We start from the raw sequence: 19,051 nt of genomic DNA, 5'->3' as shown, positions 1-19,051 counted from the left end.
ACCCTTTGCTGGGTTCAATTTAAAATACCCCTTAGGTAGGCGATCAGTTATGCTTCAAATTTAGCTCGATGAAGAACAAGTTGTTCTTTGCGCTTTGAAAAGACTCAGAGGCTATCAACAGGCCCTCCATGCCTCCCCCTTCACATACTTTCTCTCTCTTCCAGATGAGCAGACAAAAGGAAGGTGTGATTAAGCTACCTCGCTGAAGATAACCTCATCGTTTGCTGACGACTCGACAGCCGGCATGGAGAGTGTCTCTACATGACTGACACCCTGAAACAAACTGCAAGAACCACCCACCGCTGGAAGAAGGTTGTTTCTAATCACGCGATAAGAGGAACACAACTGTATTTATTGTTACAGAAAAATAATGAACTTTAAAGTATGTACCATCATACGAGTCAAACTCAAATCACAGCTGCTTCCAATCCAAAGGGAATGTTTCTGTTTGGATTACACACAGGGGACAGAGTGGAGAGACACTAAACGGACTCTTAGCTCCTGTATTTATGCTTCCATGGGATTTATAGACTTGCAGAGGCTGACACCCATGCAGGACACATCTACAGCCATTATAGAACATGGATATACTTGCATTGAAGGTATTAAAACACTGTAGAATACACAACTGACAGAAATGTTAAAAAATAATTCTACTCACTGACGTGTGTAGGCAAAAAAAAAAGGAAATATTGAGTCAATTTGTCTGCAAACAAGAGTCAACTTCACCAAACTGGATGAAGATTTTCTTGACAAATTTACTCAGCAAATCAGGCAGCACATATTTAAAGATATATATATTCTCCATCATTTTTTAATTACTTTTGTTTTTATAAGAAATTGCAAGTGAGTTCAAGTTTTGTATCTGAACGATGTTGAACGTAGCCTTCTCAAAGATGCTCATTGAATCTTTGGGAGTTCAGAGGACATTCGTTCAGGGATGCACATGTTTTCACCCACAGTTAGCATGAATAACATCTGTATTTCAAACACTCTTAGACTTGGTCCATGTAGTCAATCAGAGGCCAAATAGTGCGCGCAGGAGGTCCCATGAAGGCATCACAGCATTTTGTTTTACCATACTGCATTGCAACGGCAGTAAAGGCTGCCATTGTTGCAGTCCTTGAGTGAATAAAAAAGATGAGGTAGATATTACTTTTGTAGAATAACACATGTAAATAAATGTACATATGTAAATATGGAAGGGGTTGGGCGTAGAAAACTGATGATACTGATGATAGATAAAAATGGCTTTGTTATTTTGGCGTTGTATGAATGGAGTTAAAGGAAATGCGCCAATTACAGACATTTCTAATCAATGACCAAAAACGGGCAAACTTACATTATACAGATAAACTGAACTGCTGCTTAAAAACAACAGAAAACTTTTCACCATTTGAGTGAAACCTAATTTTTTTTATTTTACAAAACAAAGTGTTCAAGTTTCTGTTCTGGACTGAACTTTTAAAACCTAAAGTCCTGCACACACACGCAGTTTGAACAGCCAGACTCCAATTATGTAATCCCAGTAACTGTAAAAAAAAAACACTCCCACATCTGCACACACACATGCACATACACAAGCATATTTACTTTTTATGGTTTAATTAAATAAACCAACCAGTGGCTGCAGAAGATTAGTGGTTGAGATGCCTCAAAGTCTTGCTGCTCAGTCGGCTTTGCTTCACATCCTCGTGGGTTTTAAAGAGTGTACAGTAAGCATGGAGGTTTTTTAGCTGCTCATTTTCATATTTTCTCATTATGTTGTTACAAGTCATATGACAAATTGTCTGGAGGACTGGATTTTTATTGGTTGCCGCAGTTAGATGTGTTCATATCATCTGTTTTCATGACTATTCTTAGTTTTTTTTAAGGATTATTATTAAATGTTTTCAAGCTGAGGAGTTGCTTGTCTGAAAGAATCTTAAAAAACTTTCATCTCATCAAGTTTGTAGATTGCATTTATAATATGAAACTTTTCTGTATGATCTTTTTACTCTTGAAATAAAGAGGAGGTGTATTTTAAATGTTGTCTTGTCTGCTGTTCTTCATGTTGACTTACAGAAACTCAGCTCTCAGTCTGCGTGTGTGATGTTCTTTGAGGCTGTATGAGGTAAAGGTGTGAGTACTTAGTGTATTTGAGAGAACTGCTGAACTGTTATCCTCAGGGTTATAGGGTGTATAGCCTTTCTTGTGTTGTGCAGTACCGCCCCCTAGTGGCAGCCTTGTGCTAATTGATAAAGTTAACCACTGATGACGTAAATCAAGTGTGGTTGACGCTAATGAAACAACCACTTGGGTCAGCCTCACTGACATTAAGTTTACCCTTCCCACAGTTAGCAGTCAGATTTTCCAGACTTATAGCCCACTGGGTTACACAATGACAAAGGTTTCTGGTTTGAATACTTTACTCTTTTGCTAGAAAGCTCTATAATTCATGAGAGATCAACTGAGAGACTCAGTTAACTAAGCCATAATGAAAGGAGGATATCGTCTTTGACTCAAATTATAGTGTCTAAATTAAATTTCCTGAGGGGATTTTTTTATCTGGTGATAACACAGACTGAAATTAATACAGATACCTTGAAACAGACAATGAAAGCAAATAAAACCACAAGCATCAAGACAGACTATTTCTATATAGTTAATATTAACGTCTGACACCACTCCCTAAGGGTAGGTGATAGACAAGAGGATTAACGACAAGGGGTTGAACAGCCTTTTTTCTTCAACTGCAAAGATTCACAGTGAGTGATGCATGTGACTGAATGAAGCACACAGAAACAAACTAGCTAGCCTTAATGCAAACTTGAAGTTCATCAGGGGAGCTTTAATGACATGCAGTATGATATTTGAGACAAATCAAAACAAATGATGTAACAAGTTCATTAAAATTTAGACATATTTATTAAAGCATGTTTTTAAGTTCCTTCACATTGGGTAGCACAAAGTGACACATTTACAAACACAAAGAGAGAGAAACACAGTATTCATAATATTCAGTGAGGAGAACCCACACGTCCCACTACACACATACACACCTCAGCTGTTTTGTTGTCCAGTAGAATCACTAACAGAAATGTTTTTTGTTGGTGTTTCCTGTTCAAACATTATACACTTTCAACATTTCAATGTCATGCCACTCAATACACATCCTTTAATGCCTTAAGTTAAGAATGCACAGCATCATGTTTACATTTATCTATTATCTTCAGTCATTATTGCTGTGTTATAATCTATATGTTCAGTGTTCAGTGTTAAAATGCATTTCTTCTGGTTTATGTTTGAGTGTACTTGGTCTAGTGGCATTTAAAGAACATGTTTCCCTGATTTTATTTCACATTTGCTTCTTTGTGATCCAGTACTTGCTGAATTGACAGTTGGCTGACATTGTAGGTTGAAAGACGATACCCTTAAAGCAAGTGTCGGGTGGAAACTGCCAGAAGAAAACTAGAAAAAAAGTTCAGTACTTGTCCCCACAATGTATTGAAGTTTTACCCAGGTGGTTTCAGGTATTGGATCAGAGTTTTGTAGTCAAGCGTCGGCTCACACTTGCTCTTGAAGAAGACGTTTTGGCTTTCTTGGTGAGGTTACTGCGAGCGTCCTGCCCAGCCAGGAAGTAAAGAATGGGGTCCAGACAGCTGTTGGCGCTGGCAAAAGGTCGGGTTACCTTATAGGCCACACTGGAGGCCTCCAGTAAAGTGCAGCTGATCTGATGAGCAGATAAACATGTGATACATTGAGATTTTGTAACATTTTTACATATTTATCATCAAAATAAGTGTTTGTCTTCACCTGTGCTGGATTGATCTGCCTCAGGTATCTGAAGGAGTAGTAAAGGCTCCTGGTGAGGTGGAAAGGGAGGAAGCAGAGCATGAACGCTGCAAGCACAATGATGATCATCTTCACCGACTTCTGCTTGGAGCGTTGAGCCGACAGGCCTCCTCTCTCACCATCGGGTCCTTCAGACCCCCAGCTAGGCTCCAGAAGCTTCCTCATCATGAGGCCATAGCACACCATCACCACCATGAAGGGAAGGGCAAACATCAGAACTGACACGATGGAGCTGTACACCAGGAAGTCATCAAAAAGCTCGGGGCTCGTGGTGTCGTAGCAGACACGCACAGTTCCCTTATCCCTGATCAGAGAGACAAAATGTTCACAATCATTTTTACTATAAAGTGATGCTGCTGACACAAAGGAGATAGAAGTATTAAAAGAAATGGGTTGAATAGTTTATTTAAGTGTGTCCATTAAGGCCCACTAAATAAGACACTTGGTGTGCCAGAGAAATCAATCAGAATCGACAAGTTAATCACTCAAAGATTAACAGCCCTGTATAAATTAAATTAGAGTCAGAGAAAGAAAGAAAAAAGGCACTTTTTACTTGTTTCTAGGCAATTATTAACCACCTGATTCTTGAGAAGTAGAGAATAGGCGCCTGGCAGAACAAAACAATGGCCCACACTGCCACAGACACCAGTCTGGCTCGACGGGCGCTGACCCAGTTTAGGGATCGGACTGGGTAGCAGATGCCGATGAAGCGATGTAGACTGATACAGCACAGAAACAGAATGGAGCCTGCCGGAGGGAAAGACATTTATTGACATCGTTTTAATTCAATGTTGAGATCGGCTTTTTGTTTAAAAAATGTACTTCTTTGATTTGGGGATCAGCATGTTCAGTTGTAGGATCAATATGTGTTATGAATTGTGAAATATTATTTTCCTTATTCATGAATAGAGCATTTTTGCAAGTATTGATTCAATTGTAATATTCTTTTGAATAGTCTCATATTTACTTGGATGGAGTGTAAATAGCATCTAGAGCGGACAGGAGACACCGCCCTGGAAGTAAACCTAGAAGCTATAAAGGTCTAGCACATGTGAACAGTTCTTATTTGGGTCTATTCATCTCATTAACACCTTAATAAGGAATTCACAAGTGTTGTTTAAAAAGTGATTCATGTAATCATTTATTGTCTCATAGCCTGGCCAAGCATGTTTTATTATGATAGAGCATACCCCATTGTAGAATACTGCATTGTTCCTGTTTTCTATCCCCATGCTGTATTGTAGCATTGCCTATTAGAGCACATTGTATCATTGTGCATTGTATCCTATCCTATAAAATTGTGTTGCAGTCTCATGTAGTTTAACCTGGAAGTATATTGTACTGTAATGTTGCATTCTTCATTATAGCCCAGGATGATGTAGCCTAGTGTCCCTTATTCTATGTTACCATAGCATACTCAGTTGTAGAATAGTGTAGTATAACCAGGTGTAGGATTGTGATACACATAAGCATATTATATTGCAGCCTTGTGTAAAGTAGGCTGGTCTAGCATGTTATGTTCAGTGGCTTATAGTTTTAGCCTGCATAGGTCATTGAATTGAACTTAAGTACCGAAGTACAGTGTTGTATATTTCATGTCATATTATCGTGGGACATCATATGTCATGTATCTTTCCATAATGTATTGTTACATAGCCATGTGTTGTGTGGCTTAATGTTACATAATGCATCATGCTGTAGTGTACAGCTTTGTAGACAAGGGTATTGTAGCATGGTCTGGAAGTGGGCCTACATTGTTAGTTAGTCTTGTGTATCACATGTTTATATATCATTTTGCATACTGCACTAATATAACAGATCAATACATATATCTTATTCCATATATTCCACTATTTATCATGTAATATCACATAGGCCTTCTGTCTTCTTCTTGTGATATGTGACGTGTCATAATTGTAACATATGTATGTAAATGTAGTTAGATTATTGCATATGGCATGAGTCTGAACTTTACCGTATAAGTTGGCATAAAACAGGAAGCGTATGAGTTTGCAGAATGGTTCACTGAAAGGCCAGTCATTCTCATCTGCGTAGTAATAGATGAGGAAGGGCAAGGTGAAGATGTAGAGAGTGTCACACATTGTCAAGTTGAACATGTAGATGGTGGAGGGCTTCCACCGCTTAGTGCGAAACACAATCACGAACAAGGCTGTTGCATTCAGGGCCAGACCGACCACAAAGACCAGGGCATAGCTGACTGGAAGGAGAATGTATTTAAAATCCTCTTGAAATTTGCAGTAGAATGCACTGTAGTTGCCCGGGCTAGTTGTAGTGTTGTCCAAGGTGGCCATCTTGGTTGTAAGAACACCTGTGGAAGAGAAACATACAAAGGAAGAATTAATTATTGCTCAGCATTTGAAGCTACAAGCATTTTTAACAAGGTTATTATGAATACAGAAACAGTGTTGACAGATGGGACACGTGTACGACAAGCAGAAAGTGGCATGATTAATGTTAGGATGCTTCCAGTCATTCACTTTGGCATGCCTCAGCAGCACAGTACTTTATAAGTCATCACTCTCACGTTTAATTGACCAGCCCATTTTGCAATCAAAATTTCACAATCCAGTTAAACCTTTAGTCATCCAATTTTAAAGTTAATGTGCATTTCACAGAGTAAATCATTTTGAAGCCGATTTCCTTTAATCGCCTTTTTCTTGCTGAGTGGTTGGTTGAGGAAATGGGGGAATAATTTTGAGAGATACAGAGAAGAAAAGAGGATTCTTTAACAGTGGAAATTAAATCATAGCTTATTATTACATGCATTTTTATACCATTTTCCTGTTCAATAAAAGAAAGGGCAAACATAGAGGGAAGCAGGCATCATGGCTGTTATACTGGGTAGTACTATACGTTTTTTACTGTCCAACCACCTGGCCAAACAGGTTTACTTATAGTAGTATGACATCAAAACATCTCTGCAATTCTGTTCTCAACCTGAGAAACAGCCTTCATTCTTGCACTTTTCATTTCAAAGTCTACACAAAAGACAGCAGAATAACTTTTTAATGAAGACCCCAATTTGAGACAATGTTTCTTGCTACTTTACTCTCTAGCACTCCACATGCCACATTGCTTTTCACTTATCCTTAGTCCTGTGCCTTCTAAGACGTAAATATGTCTGTTCATGTGACAGCTCAAGTTCAAACCAGTCATCTGTCATGTTAATGCCTGTGAAGCAATGTTGATCTGTAAAACTCACAAGCAAAAAAAGCAGTGCATGCAGACTTACTTGTTTCTTGTTTCAGTTCAGTCAATGCACAGTGCTTTCTTTCTCTCTTGACATTGTTTTCTCCACAGCGCCTCTCGCTCACTCCTTCTGAACCCTTTTTAGCCCACCTTCTGTTCCCCTTTAAAATAGCTTCTGGTTGTGTTTAACAGATAACAGGTGTCCCCTTTGTGGTCCCAAAATCCTTCTGACACACTGCACGCATTCCATACTACATTGGAACTTTTGCTGCACTCATATATACACATTGTGTCCCATGAAGCACACTTAAAACAACCTTTACAAGAGACAATTCCCCTAAACATATGATATTACTTACACTCTATGAATGCTATGGTCCTTCAAAGTCAGCCCTGTGTTGACCATCCTGTGTAACGTCTTCTCATTCTCTTGAGTACAAACAGAGTGTATCTGATTGAGATGTTTCAGACTGAATCTGTACCTAAGAAACATGTGGAGGTATGAGTTTGCAGAGTTGAGGTGTGTGCATGCTGACAAGTTGTAGCCTGTATTCAACAGTGCGTAGGCTGTTGGGCCTTAGGCTGTAGATCTGTTGGTCTTTCAGATAAATGGACAGCAACCAGGACAAACTGTCGCCATCTTCACCTGTTCAAATATTTATTTTCTGAAGTTTGGAAAACACAAACATTTGAAGTAGAAAATACTGAAGTAAACATTAAGTTCTATCTAGACAATTTCATAATAAAAAGCACAATATATTCAGGGTTTTCCTGATAATCAACACTTACATTTTTTTGTCCTTACACTACTCAGGTATGAGAATGAAGATTTTACAATCATTAAAATCCCCTGCAATGTTGGATAATGTGAAAGTTTAAATCATAATTACCTGCGACCTTTCACCCCTTAGGCAAATATGTTTAAGTGTGTCTAAACGAACAATCTATACTCCCATTTTCCCTTTCAGGTGAAGCGTTTGGTCACTCTTACTGTACAATAACTTACCTTAATATGGCCAAAAAAAGTAGATAGTCTAAGCCAAGTCACAAGAGGAATCATAAACCAAAAGCATCTTGGTAGGATCCTAACAAATACAATATTATCCAACAACGACCGTCAGCCATCTTCTTCATTACCACTGGCAGAAAGCTCTTGTGTGTGGGTGTTAGAGGCTGTGTTTGGTTTCTCAAAATGTATGTGTGTGTGCATGTGTTTGAATATGTGTGTGTTGGTTGGAATGAGAAAAAAGGTGAGAAAGAGGACTTAATGTCTTACTTGCTCCAGAAACTTGGTGTATTAATGATTACACGGCCCTTAGTCTTAACCTTGGCCATGGCACGTAGGAGGCCTGAAGTTAAAGACCAGTCCCTCCACAAATTTTTTTGGTTATTGCCATGGTAAAGTAATGTTTTAGATTGTACTAATATTGACATTGAATTTGGAATTTTATCTCAAGCAATGCAATATTGTCAGAAACATCTCCTCTGTTTTCTTTAAACAGCCAAACCTATCACCTATGGTGAGTCTTTGCCAAGGAAAACAACGAAGGCTGTTCTGGTAGGGTTCTGCTAATCGCGTCATCTGACACCTACCCAAGGCAGCAAGTTTAGGTATCAAAACCAATGGCATAGAAATAGCTCACCTTCTCCCTGATCATCTCTTTTGCTTTTGTAAGTCATATAGAGACTACGGCATAAATGATAGTCTCTTTCATAACCAGCTAAAAACTCCTCATAGGAGCTTATCGCGCAAATACTCAAGGAAAGCAGCAGCCCCTATTTTGGCCTTCTTAGGCTAAATGCTTGGAATGGTACCCCTCATCACTGTGTGTACACCTCAATATCTACAGTTTTACTTTTATTACATATAATACAGAACTAACACACAATATGTATTCAGGGTGCACAAATATGACAATCAAACGTTGCTGCTACTGGTGCAAACTCAACACAAACGTCCCAGTCACCCTCTGGTGCAATACTTCAATCTCCACGTGCAATATTGTAAATTATTCCATAACATATCTTATTATTATATTCATCTACTACATGAGTACTCTGGTCACACTTATTTCATGTCTTTAAAAGTACTTCTGTACCTTTCTTTGTAGAGATAGTCCTTTTATCTTTTATATATATAATTTTTGGATTTGTGTTTAGGTTTATAGATTTATTGCCCTTACTGTCTTGTTGTGTCCTTACTGTCTTGTGGTCAAGTTCCAGTGTTCCATTCACCACGTCAAATTCCCTGTGTGCGTGAGCTCACTTGGCAATAAAGCTTTTTTGAATCTTAAATTGAGTCTTGAATCTCTACTGTTATCTATCCTTTAATTTTTCACCCAGCACCCAAATCCAGTGAACCCTATGACCCCGCAGCCTATTGATATATTGGGAATGTAGGATACACATTCAGTGGTGGACAGTAACAAAGTAAATTTACTTGAGTACTGTACTTAAGTAGAGTTTTTGAGTATCTGTACTTTACTTGAGTATTATTTTTTGGGGGTACTTATTACATTTACTCCACTACATTCAGAAGACAATTATTGTACTTTCTACTCCACTAGATTTCTACTAATGCTCTAGTTATGCACTACTTTTGCTTTGAAGTCAGCTGATTCATTTACTTTTCTGAAATCAGATCCCAAAGACTGTAAACTGTTGGTGTACTTGTGTTTGGTTTGTCTAAATTGTGTAGCCGTACCTCAGTTGTGCATAGATCAAATGCAGATCTACAAAATATCACCATCTATCTAAGCATGTTGTGGTCTGTAGCTAACAAAATTGTTTTATTCCAGATTAACATTTTAAACATGTCTTTGCTTGTAGATACTTAGTCGCTGTTTATATTTCATGATACTTTTTAGATATGAAATTATGTTTTCCAGATAAACATAATGTAGCAGAATGTACACCAATGCATTCTTGGACTGCACTCATAGCCTACTATGTGAAAATAAGTTTTGAGATATTTTAAAAAGTACTTTGAATACTTAAGTATTTTTAAAAGCAAGTATTCCAGTACTTTCACTCAAGTAATAATTTGACTGAACACTTTCATTTGTATTGGAGTCATGTTTGATGTATACTTTGACTTAAGTAATGAAGTTGTGTACTTTGTCCACCACTGTACACATTTGCTTACTAATTCAAGTGACAAAAGACCCTACTGTAAACCAAGATATAATTATAAAGTAAATCACCCTATAATTCTAAAAATAGTATGAGATGCACTGTTGCCATTTAATGGATTGATGTCAATTGTACACGTAAAGCAGACTTTATATTAATCGCAACAAATCAAAAGTCAAATTTGGTCAGAAATATATATTTTTTTGAATCCTCAAATATCTGTCACATATGGAAAGAAAAAAAAAAATACAATTTCCATTGTCCTGGTCTGTGATCGATTTTTCTTCGATCGACTGCGGATTCTTGTTGCTATGCAGGTCTGCAGGACGCAGCCTCGTCCTGTCAGTGTCAGCCACTTTCTCCTGAAGCAGCTCAGTATAACCCTGATGCTCAGTGAGAAAAATAGCACCGTTTGGTTGGAAACATTCTTCTTGTATCCCTTTTTGGTTGTAAACACGCCTGTACCACTGTTCAACGAGGTTACTGTCGACGCCAGGCTAGAAAAGGCGGAACAAAAAGGACGTCTGTGTTCTGTTTTTCATCACAATCTCGACGCTGTGCCTCTCTGCGCCGCTTCAGGGCGCCATTGAGCTGAGCTGCTGAAGGGGTTCCCCTTTAATATCTCCCCCATCCCCTTCCCTCTGCTTCTTTTTCCTCTCCGCCTGTCTGTCCTCCTGCTTCACAACACAGTACAGTACACCAGCCCTCTAGTAGTGGCAGCAGCAACCAACACAAATGTGTTCAGTCTCTCCTCGCTGCCTCAGTTTCTGCTCTGTATAAAAAACAGCCATTTATCATCAATCATGGCCGCCGGAGTACAAATTTAACTCACGTCTTTCCTCCCTGTCGTTTCGAGGGGAGGGTATTTTGTTTGAGAAAACAAAATATTAGTCCCACACTGAATTGGATTTCCTATCGGAATTACAATAGATCTCACAAGGGAAACACCATTCATGTCAATACTCCAAAATGCAGCCGCCGCCGAGGAAGGTGAGTGATCTCCAGAGTCCGTTATGTTTTATCTGGGCTGTAACAATGACAGATCGCGGAGTAGGAACCTTAGCTGTGGGGATTGTAAGCACTCAGAAAGCGTCTTCTGCTGCAGGTTTAGGACATTACAGAGGCAGTGAAGACCCTTTTGCTAGCTAACATTAGCAGCGTTTGCTAGCTGGGTTAGTCTGTAACCTGGTGACATTAGGATGCATCTGTCCAGCCGTCAAACGTCAAATCACGTTAGCTAGAATAGGTGGACTAACCAGGAGCGGGACATTACAACAGAGGACAATGTGACTGACTGAGAGACAGAGAGTGGCCCCTGTTTCCATATGTAATAATGCAGAATTAACTTTAACTGAAAAACAAATGGAAGGTATTATTTGTTCGTTAACTTGTGGCACAGTGCAGTTTCTGTGCAGGTTAGCATCAGTCCTATTTGTCTTATTTTAATATGATGTCAATGTGTCAACAGTCGCCCAGACAGCCTAACAAAAGCTTTCGTTTCTCCACATTGTAGTGATCCACTCTCATGGGAAGACCTTCGTTTAGACCAGGGTCACATCTTTTCATCCAACACTGAGCTGTTGAAAGCCAAACACACAAAACCCCCTCATGCTAACACGCAGACATGCGGGCAGAGTGTCCATGTCTGATACTGACTTATTGATTCTGCATGGGCTGAGAGAAGACCAAAGTCCCACAGTGCGTGTGTGTATGTGCGTGTGTTTTCTCCTTCTTTCAGTGTGTGTGTATGTGTGTCCTGAAATAGACGCATGAGAGCCAATTAGCCGGCTGTGAACCTCTGCACAGTTTTCTCTTAATTACCACACATTCCCCCTGTGCCATTTATGCTCATGGTTTCTCCACACAGACTGGCCCTTAACATGTCATATCATGTCTTTGAGACACAAACACACACACACTTGAACAGACACTTTCATCACAAGGAAGGTCTCAGTGATGATTGGATGGTTGTTTTCAACCTCTCCGTGTGATCAAGTGCACCATGATGGCCACATTCATTCTGTTGGATCTCATGTGTCAGCTGTCAGTCTTTTACCCTTTCATTTTGCTGTGAAATGCATCCAGGAATAAAAGAGAATTTGTACATTACTAATGTGTTACTGCCTGCCAATGCGGCTGGCATACTCTGTCTACTCAGCCTACAGCACCACAGCCAGAGTGTATCAGTATTTGGCTGTGAGATACTAATAATTTCACTCCCAGTGCGACACATACAGCCCCTTAAGTGTTTTGTCTGTGTCTCTGCACATCTGCTCACAGACTGAGCCTGTTTGCCTCTCATATATTGGTTTTATGTGGCTTAAATTAAAGATGGCTGCTAATGAGGCTGACATAGGTTATTACAAAGCTCATCTATCTATCTATCTATCTATCTATCTATCTATCTATCTATCTATCTATCTATCTATCTATCTATCTATCAGCATAGCACAAAGTCTTTGAAGCCATGTTTTGGGTTGTGGTCATATTGCTTTTTTGACCTTTTAAAGGTGCACCTGTCAAGTTTCAACAAAAAGGCATGTGAGAATTATAAATCATACCATAATAAACATACTTATTTCTTGATTTATAATAATCGTTAAAGCTGCTGTTGGTAGTCGTGATATAAACATCAGTTTGGAGAGAGATTTTGAATGTCAAAACTACCCCACCCCACCAGATTTCTCCTACTTCTCGTGCTTGTTCTATGAGGAAGTAGTGCCGGCTTCCCAGCCAATCAGGAACAACCTAGTAGGGTCCGCCGCTCGACCAATCAGGACAGAGGGTTGAAAAGTAGCTCTGATTGGTCCGTGATAACGGGAACAAAGGGGAATAATAACATTGCTTGATACGAAGGCATTGAAAAACACAGAGATTTAGCCATAATCTCAAATTACTTCAATTACTGATGAGCACCGATGGGTATTATGACTTTTTTTCCAAACCCAGCAGAAAAAAAGAATTGTTTTTACCCCATTCCTACCAACTGCACCTTTAAACAACCGAACGTACAAGGAGTCATATGTATGCTGTTGTACACATGTATCTTACTCAGAATTTGTCTCCTGATTCGAATTTGGCTATTCTACCAAGCGTGACTTTCTGTTTCCCTTTTTTCATATCAGCCCATATGAATGGCATGTTTTACCTGAGAGACTCAGGTTTATCAGCGTTTTCAATAAGCATCTGCTGTCTGCAGGACAGGAAAACAATGAAAGACGACCACCTGGCAGCTCAGCTCGCAGCCGGACTTATAAGAGCACAGGGGAAACACTGAATTGGTTAGCACCCTTTTAACATGCGACAGCTTTATTTAGTGTTTTTACTGAATCTTATCTCTAGGCTTCTTCACACAAGTTGGTGTTGCCTCACCTTACAGCCCTCCTGACAGCCTGTGACTTCCCAAGAAGTGTGTGTGAGGGATCTGCCATGCTGTAACTCCAGCAGTACTTTGTAAACATTGACACAGCCCAAAAAACATGGCAGATATGTTGCTGATCTGTCATTGAGGAGTCTTCTCAATTGATGATGATGACTTTGATGGAGAAGCAAAACCCAAATTGCTTTACTAGCTGACCTTTTCTCTCTCTCTCATACACACAGAGACACACACACACAGACATACACACGGTGGGGATGCATCAGCAGCGGTGTACGTAATGTGTGCTGATGTCTGCCTTACATAACAGGTGCCACTCTCTCAGCGGTATAGACCAACCTGCTGCATCAGCTACCACTACACCAGCTGAGCTCTTTAACATGACCTTTCATATACCAAACATCGTCCTAACAGCGCCGTGTAATTAACATCTCCATGTCTCTTTCACCCTCAGCTTCTCACCGACTGCCTTCCTTCCTCAGTCTCACCATCTTTTCTCACACTTCTTCCTTACTCTCGTTTAGCCATCCTCCATTCTCTCTCCTCTCCTCTTTTTCTCCCCCTCTCCCTGCCCCTCTGTGCCCATCCCCTTTGTGCTCTCTCTCCCCCTGAGGTTTTCGATGAGTGATAGAAGGTGAAATCAACTGAAGTTGCTTTGCCCCCCTGATAATGTAATGAACCACTCCCCCCTTATCTTCAAACACACAGCACATGAAAGAAAGGAGCCTTGCAGTGTGTGTTGGCATGTCTGTGCCAGTGTGATGTGTGTATGTGTGTGTGTGTTATGTTGTTGATTGTTTTGTCTGGAACAGTCATGAATTTGCCCACTGTTGCTCTGGTGAATAGCTGGTGGAATTCACCCGACAATACACAATGGCCGTCACAGTGACTCTGGCAAGAGTGTGTGTGTGTTTGTGTGTCTGTGTGCACTTGTTCAGTGAATGGTAAGGGGTGAGATCTCTAGCATTTGGATGAGCACAAATTATAGCCCCTGCTCCGAACACACACATTGATTACTTTGTGAGATGATACAATTAGCATGTGTTTGCATGTGGGATCTGTCTGTTTTTAAATATAGGCTCTCCTCTACCAACAATTACATCCTTCAGCTGCTCAAAAAGTCTGACTCTGAGTGCCTCAGTGATGCATATTACTTAAGGGAGTGTGTGCATGCATAGATAGCATGTGACTGACAGACGGATCATTGATCAGGGTAACATTATTAGCATGGGTGTATGTTTGTGTAACTTTTGAACCCCCTTATTAGAGCACTTGGTGTACAAACAGTCTTGTTTTGCTGATTGGCTGCAGTGAAAATGAGTGGGTGAATCATGCTCGTGTTTTTAATCACTATCCTGATATTAGTAATACTTCTAATAATCTAATCTAATTGGATTACTGGATCAACAGATAATTAATCAACGACAGTTTTAAATAACGAGTGGTAGTTTGAGTAAGCTCAAATATCAGTGTGTAAGCACTCTATTGTTTTTAGCTGAGTCATTATACGAAGAGGAGCATCTTTATTATCACTGTCTTGTGATAATAGAGGATGCCATGGTTGGTGATAGTCAGCTATTACAGATGGAGGATAGCATTATCATTGAATCAAATGTGTTTGACTTTTGGACAGTTTGTTGAATTAATTAATATTACATTTCCTGATGTCACCTTGAGCTCATAACTCGTAAGTCCAAGGTCACTACTTTTTAAATTTGATACAGACATACTTGAAGGAAAAACAATGATAGTCACAATTCTGCAGTACACATTCAATTTATCTGAACAGTTGTGAATGGCTTTTGGAAAGTGAATAAAGCAGTCGGTTGAGGCAGATGGATGTCTAACATGAGTCTGGTTCTGCTCGAGGTTTCTGCCTGTTAATAGGGAGTTTGTCCTTTCTGCTGTAACTTGCTAAATGCTGCAAAGTGCTCTGCTCATGGTGGATTAAGATGAGAGACTGAGTCATAGCTTATCCTGTATTGATGTTGGGTCTTTAATAATATAACATAGAGTAGGGTCTAGACCAAGCGGCGACCTTCGGCCCCGAGAATTTAAGCCAATGCGGAAGTGTTAAAAACTGAAGTTCTTCCAGTGTCTGCTTCAGGCTGGCACTGGAGGTACCGGAAACCACAAACACAATTTCTGTAACAATTTCTAAGTATGCAGTGGACCAGTCTCAAATTCTACTTCTTACCTGTTTAAATCATAATTGAATGCTAAAGAAGCATTTTTGCTATCAGCTTGGCCGTTGTTTACTTCCCCTTTACAAAACCGGAAATCCAGCAACAGATCAAACAGATCCACAGTCATACTACATACCATCTTCAAACACAGTATGTAGACCGCATGCAGTATGTACTGCATACTACATTTCTAGGTAGGAAAGAAGAAGGCCGTTTCGAAAACAGCCCGTGTCTTACCCTGTCTTGATGTTGGCTTTTTGTTAATGATAAAACATAGAGTATGGTCTTGACCTGGTTTGTTTGTAAAGCGCATGATGAGATAGCGTTTGTTGTGATTTGGCGCTATATAAATAAAGATTGATTGATTGAGTGAACCTCAAAAGGAGTCGATGACATGTCTGTTGAGAAATATGTCTAGTCTGTGACTTTTCAAGCCTGTAGTGGCGTTCATAGTTCACTGCACTTTTTCAACAAGGAGAGGACAATCCTGAAACCATACTATGCTCTAATATCTAATTATTGACATGATCAACAAAGGTCACAGCTGATTCATGACATGGCTTTTTGTTTCTTTCAGGTCAAAGTGACACAGGAGCTGAAAAACACACACACAGAGCAGATGACAAGACTGCACTTTAAACATCAGACTGAATGTGACCTGCTGGAAGATATGAGGTATGAACTCGAATGTATCACACACGCACGCACGCACGCACGCACGCACGCACGCACGCACGCACGCACGCACGCACGCACACACACACACACACACACACCACACACACATGCACGCACACACCACACACACATGCACGACACAACCCTATCTGGTCATCATCAATGACTGTTTGCACACAGTTGACACTAGCAATGCAGAAATGTGATTTTTGAGACTAAAACAGAGGTGAGAGGGCACAAACTGTGTGTTTGTGAGTTAAAATAAGTGGAATATGGCGCCTTTCTACTCTCATATGATGCTGTAGATGGCTTCAAAAGCTGCTCTCTTAAACATATTGCTTTATTTAAAAAACATTTTGATGCATTGTCATCCAAGTCTTGTCCAGACAACTGTCTCCTCAGCTGTGATGCTCTGCTACAAGTGCTGCAGACGGTGCCGACAGTAATCCAAACAATCAAGCTAAAGCATGCTCTGCTGGACAGACTAAAATTTTAAAGCCACATCAAACATTTCTTTAGAAGTTGTACGCTTCTAAAAGTCTGTCTATAAGCGCACGTTAGAAAATGTCCTGCCAATCATGTTTTATTAAGGTTAACAAGAAAAAAAGCAGCCAATGAGGGAGGGAGGAGTGACATGAGAAAGAGAGAGAGCAGGAGAACTGTCATATTCCAGTTTTGGAGAAGGACACAGGGTCAAGAAAATGACGAAGGAATTTCCTGCTGCCCTCTTCCTGCTCTCTGACTCTGTTTCATTCTTCCTCTCATTTTTCTTTTCCCAAATTTCTTTCTGTATCTCTCCCTGCCATCTCTTCCTTCTCCCTTGGTTCTCTCTCTCTCTCTCTCTCACTCTCTCTCTCTCTCTCTCTCTCTCTCTCTCTCTCTCTCTCTCTCTTTCTCTCTTTCTCTCTCTCGCCCTGGCAATCTTTTTGTCTGTCTCCATATCTCTCTTTTTCTTTTGGCTCTGCTCTGTTTACTCATGACGTGTGTGAGTCTGGCAGTTTTCCCCTTTGGATTTGGCAATGGGAGGAAACCCTGGTTCCTTCACACGCTCTCATTCTCCGTGTTGACTAAGCATTGATTATTTATGACAGCAAACTCTCTCTAATACTCCCTGCGTCTCCACCTCTGTTCCTATTTTTCTCTCTGGTTCTGATTTTCACACTTCTCGTCTTTTTGAGACATCTCTAGCTCCCCCCCTCCTTCTCCCACTCTTGGGGGCAGCTCCAGCTGTTTGAGAACAGATTGCCTTGTTGCTGCTGGGTTTGGGAGAGCGAACAAGGCCCTGGTCTCACTTGTGGGAGAGAGGGGAAGCCAGTTAAGCATATGCAACCAAAATGTGTTAGTTCTTCCAGTTAGTGAGGGATGGCGGTACATGCCACTGGGTAAAGATCTTCAAATTGGCTTTGTCATCTTTATGGTTTAAAGCTGCCTCCTGCAGGGCGCTCTCAGTGCATTCTGCTCTCCTTAAATGTTTTTAATTATTTTTGATGACACGTTCTCATAGGGGTAAAATCAGGAGCAGCGGGATGGTGCAGTGATTGGGTAAACTGCCTTTCAAATAGGAGAGTTAGACTCAAGCCCCTGCAGCAACATACATCTGCTTTACCCATGTGTCCTTGAGCAATCAACCGAGTCCCCGCTAGTTTTTGTTTGTAGCTGATGTTGCTGACTTCAAATGAGATGGTGGATATTTGCTATGGACTGTGACAAAGAGCTAAAGAGTTATATTTATCATAAATTCACATCAGAAGTAGGGCTGCACAAATGTAGCCAAAATAATCATCAGATCATGATTATTAATCAGCATTATTTAAATTTAGAGTCTATAGCCATGTAAACATTTTGCCTAAAACTCATAAAAAAAAAACAAATGGAAATGCCACTTCGTGAAAGAATTGCATGATAGGATCAAGCGACAACCTCCAGCCACGAAATGGAAGCCAATGCGGAAGTGTTAAAAACTGCAGTTCCTCGAGTGCTGGCTCCGGAAGTCCCGGAAACCACATACACACCCATTCAAAAATGCAGTTCTTTACAGCAGAAATCAACATGTTTACAGCTTGGTACAAAAAACGAATGTAGTCTGGTAGTCACACACTGTACGGGGGTTGAATTTTTTCATGATGCGGCAATTTCAATGATATTAAGATTACGAGTTTTCCATTATGAGAGGCACGGCTGACTTCATTAACAGGCGGGAACACTGTATCTGTTGATTAGGAGGCTCAAAACCCGCCTCTTTACCTCACACTCGCTCGACAGCAGTTAAGTTGACTTCAGCATATCCAATATGGCTGCCGCTGCCGATTGGCTTCAAAGCAGCGCTCAGGAACAGATGGATGACGTTACGGTTACTACGTCCATTATTTATACAGTTTATGGATGGGATGGAAAGTATTTATAGGACGCATATCTTAAGCCAAATTAAATACAGTTATTTTGATCATTTCAGTCTGTCTTTGGGAGCAGAGGGAATTGGGATTTACCCTGTACAGTGTTGCTGTTAATGTATGCCTGACCTGACACTTGATAAGGACAGGCAGTAGTGATATTACATCTCCCAACCCCTTTACACTTATCATACTGCTCTTTGGGATGTTTTTCAGGAGGTTGATAGGGCATATTTTATCTT

General features: G+C 40.2%; 3 protein-coding genes across 6 annotated transcripts in view; 2 read left to right on the top strand and 1 right to left on the bottom strand.

Moving 5' to 3' along the window:
- relt (RELT TNF receptor) overlaps positions 1-2,027 on the top strand; it is a 28,400-nt gene extending 26,373 nt beyond the window's left edge. For all 3 annotated transcript variants that reach the window (XM_034700458.1, XM_034700461.1, XM_034700459.1), the window contains one exon: positions 165-2,027. In XM_034700458.1, the coding sequence (XP_034556349.1) occupies positions 165-168 (4 nt within the window). In that variant the 3' untranslated portion in view covers positions 169-2,027. The remainder of the gene's footprint in view (positions 1-164) is intronic.
- A 1,316-nt stretch (positions 2,028-3,343) lies between these two features.
- On the bottom strand, positions 3,344-6,146 carry p2ry2.1 (purinergic receptor P2Y2, tandem duplicate 1). Its single transcript, XM_034701569.1, has 4 exons — positions 5,810-6,146; positions 4,413-4,581; positions 3,796-4,138; positions 3,344-3,712 (listed from the first exon to the last, which is right to left on the bottom strand). The coding sequence occupies exons 1-4, from the start codon at positions 6,144-6,146 to the stop codon at positions 3,521-3,523; spliced, it is 1,041 nt and encodes a 346-aa protein (XP_034557460.1). The 3' UTR covers positions 3,344-3,520.
- Positions 6,147-10,504: 4,358 nt separating this feature from the next.
- LOC117825859 (F-BAR and double SH3 domains protein 2-like) overlaps positions 10,505-19,051 on the top strand; it is a 79,813-nt gene continuing 71,266 nt past the window's right edge. The window contains exons 1-2 of one of the 2 annotated variants that reach the window (XM_034701822.1): positions 10,505-11,166; positions 16,319-16,416. In XM_034701822.1, coding sequence (XP_034557713.1) covers positions 11,146-11,166; positions 16,319-16,416 — 119 coding nt within the window. In that variant the 5' untranslated portion in view covers positions 10,505-11,145. The remainder of the gene's footprint in view (positions 11,167-16,318; positions 16,417-19,051) is intronic. The other variant, XM_034701823.1, reaches the window with a different exon arrangement.

Source organism: Notolabrus celidotus, chromosome 14, assembly GCF_009762535.1.
Source record: "Notolabrus celidotus isolate fNotCel1 chromosome 14, fNotCel1.pri, whole genome shotgun sequence".
NCBI classification, from domain to species: Eukaryota; Metazoa; Chordata; class Actinopteri; order Labriformes; family Labridae; genus Notolabrus; species Notolabrus celidotus.
The sequence above is the reverse complement of the archived record's forward strand: the minus strand, read 5'-3'. Positions and strand labels throughout refer to the sequence as shown.

Coding starts and splice junctions, on each gene's coding strand:
- p2ry2.1 (XM_034701569.1), bottom strand. CDS start 6,146: ATGGCCACCTTGGACAACACTACAACTAGCCCGGGCAACTACAGTGCA. Junction 4,139..4,412: donor CTCTACTTCTCAAGAATCAG/GTGGTTAATAAT, acceptor CTCTCTGATCAG/GGATAAGGGAACTGTGCGTG. Junction 3,713..3,795: donor GGCAGATCAATCCAGCACAG/GTGAAGACAAAC, acceptor TCTGCTCATCAG/ATCAGCTGCACTTTACTGGA.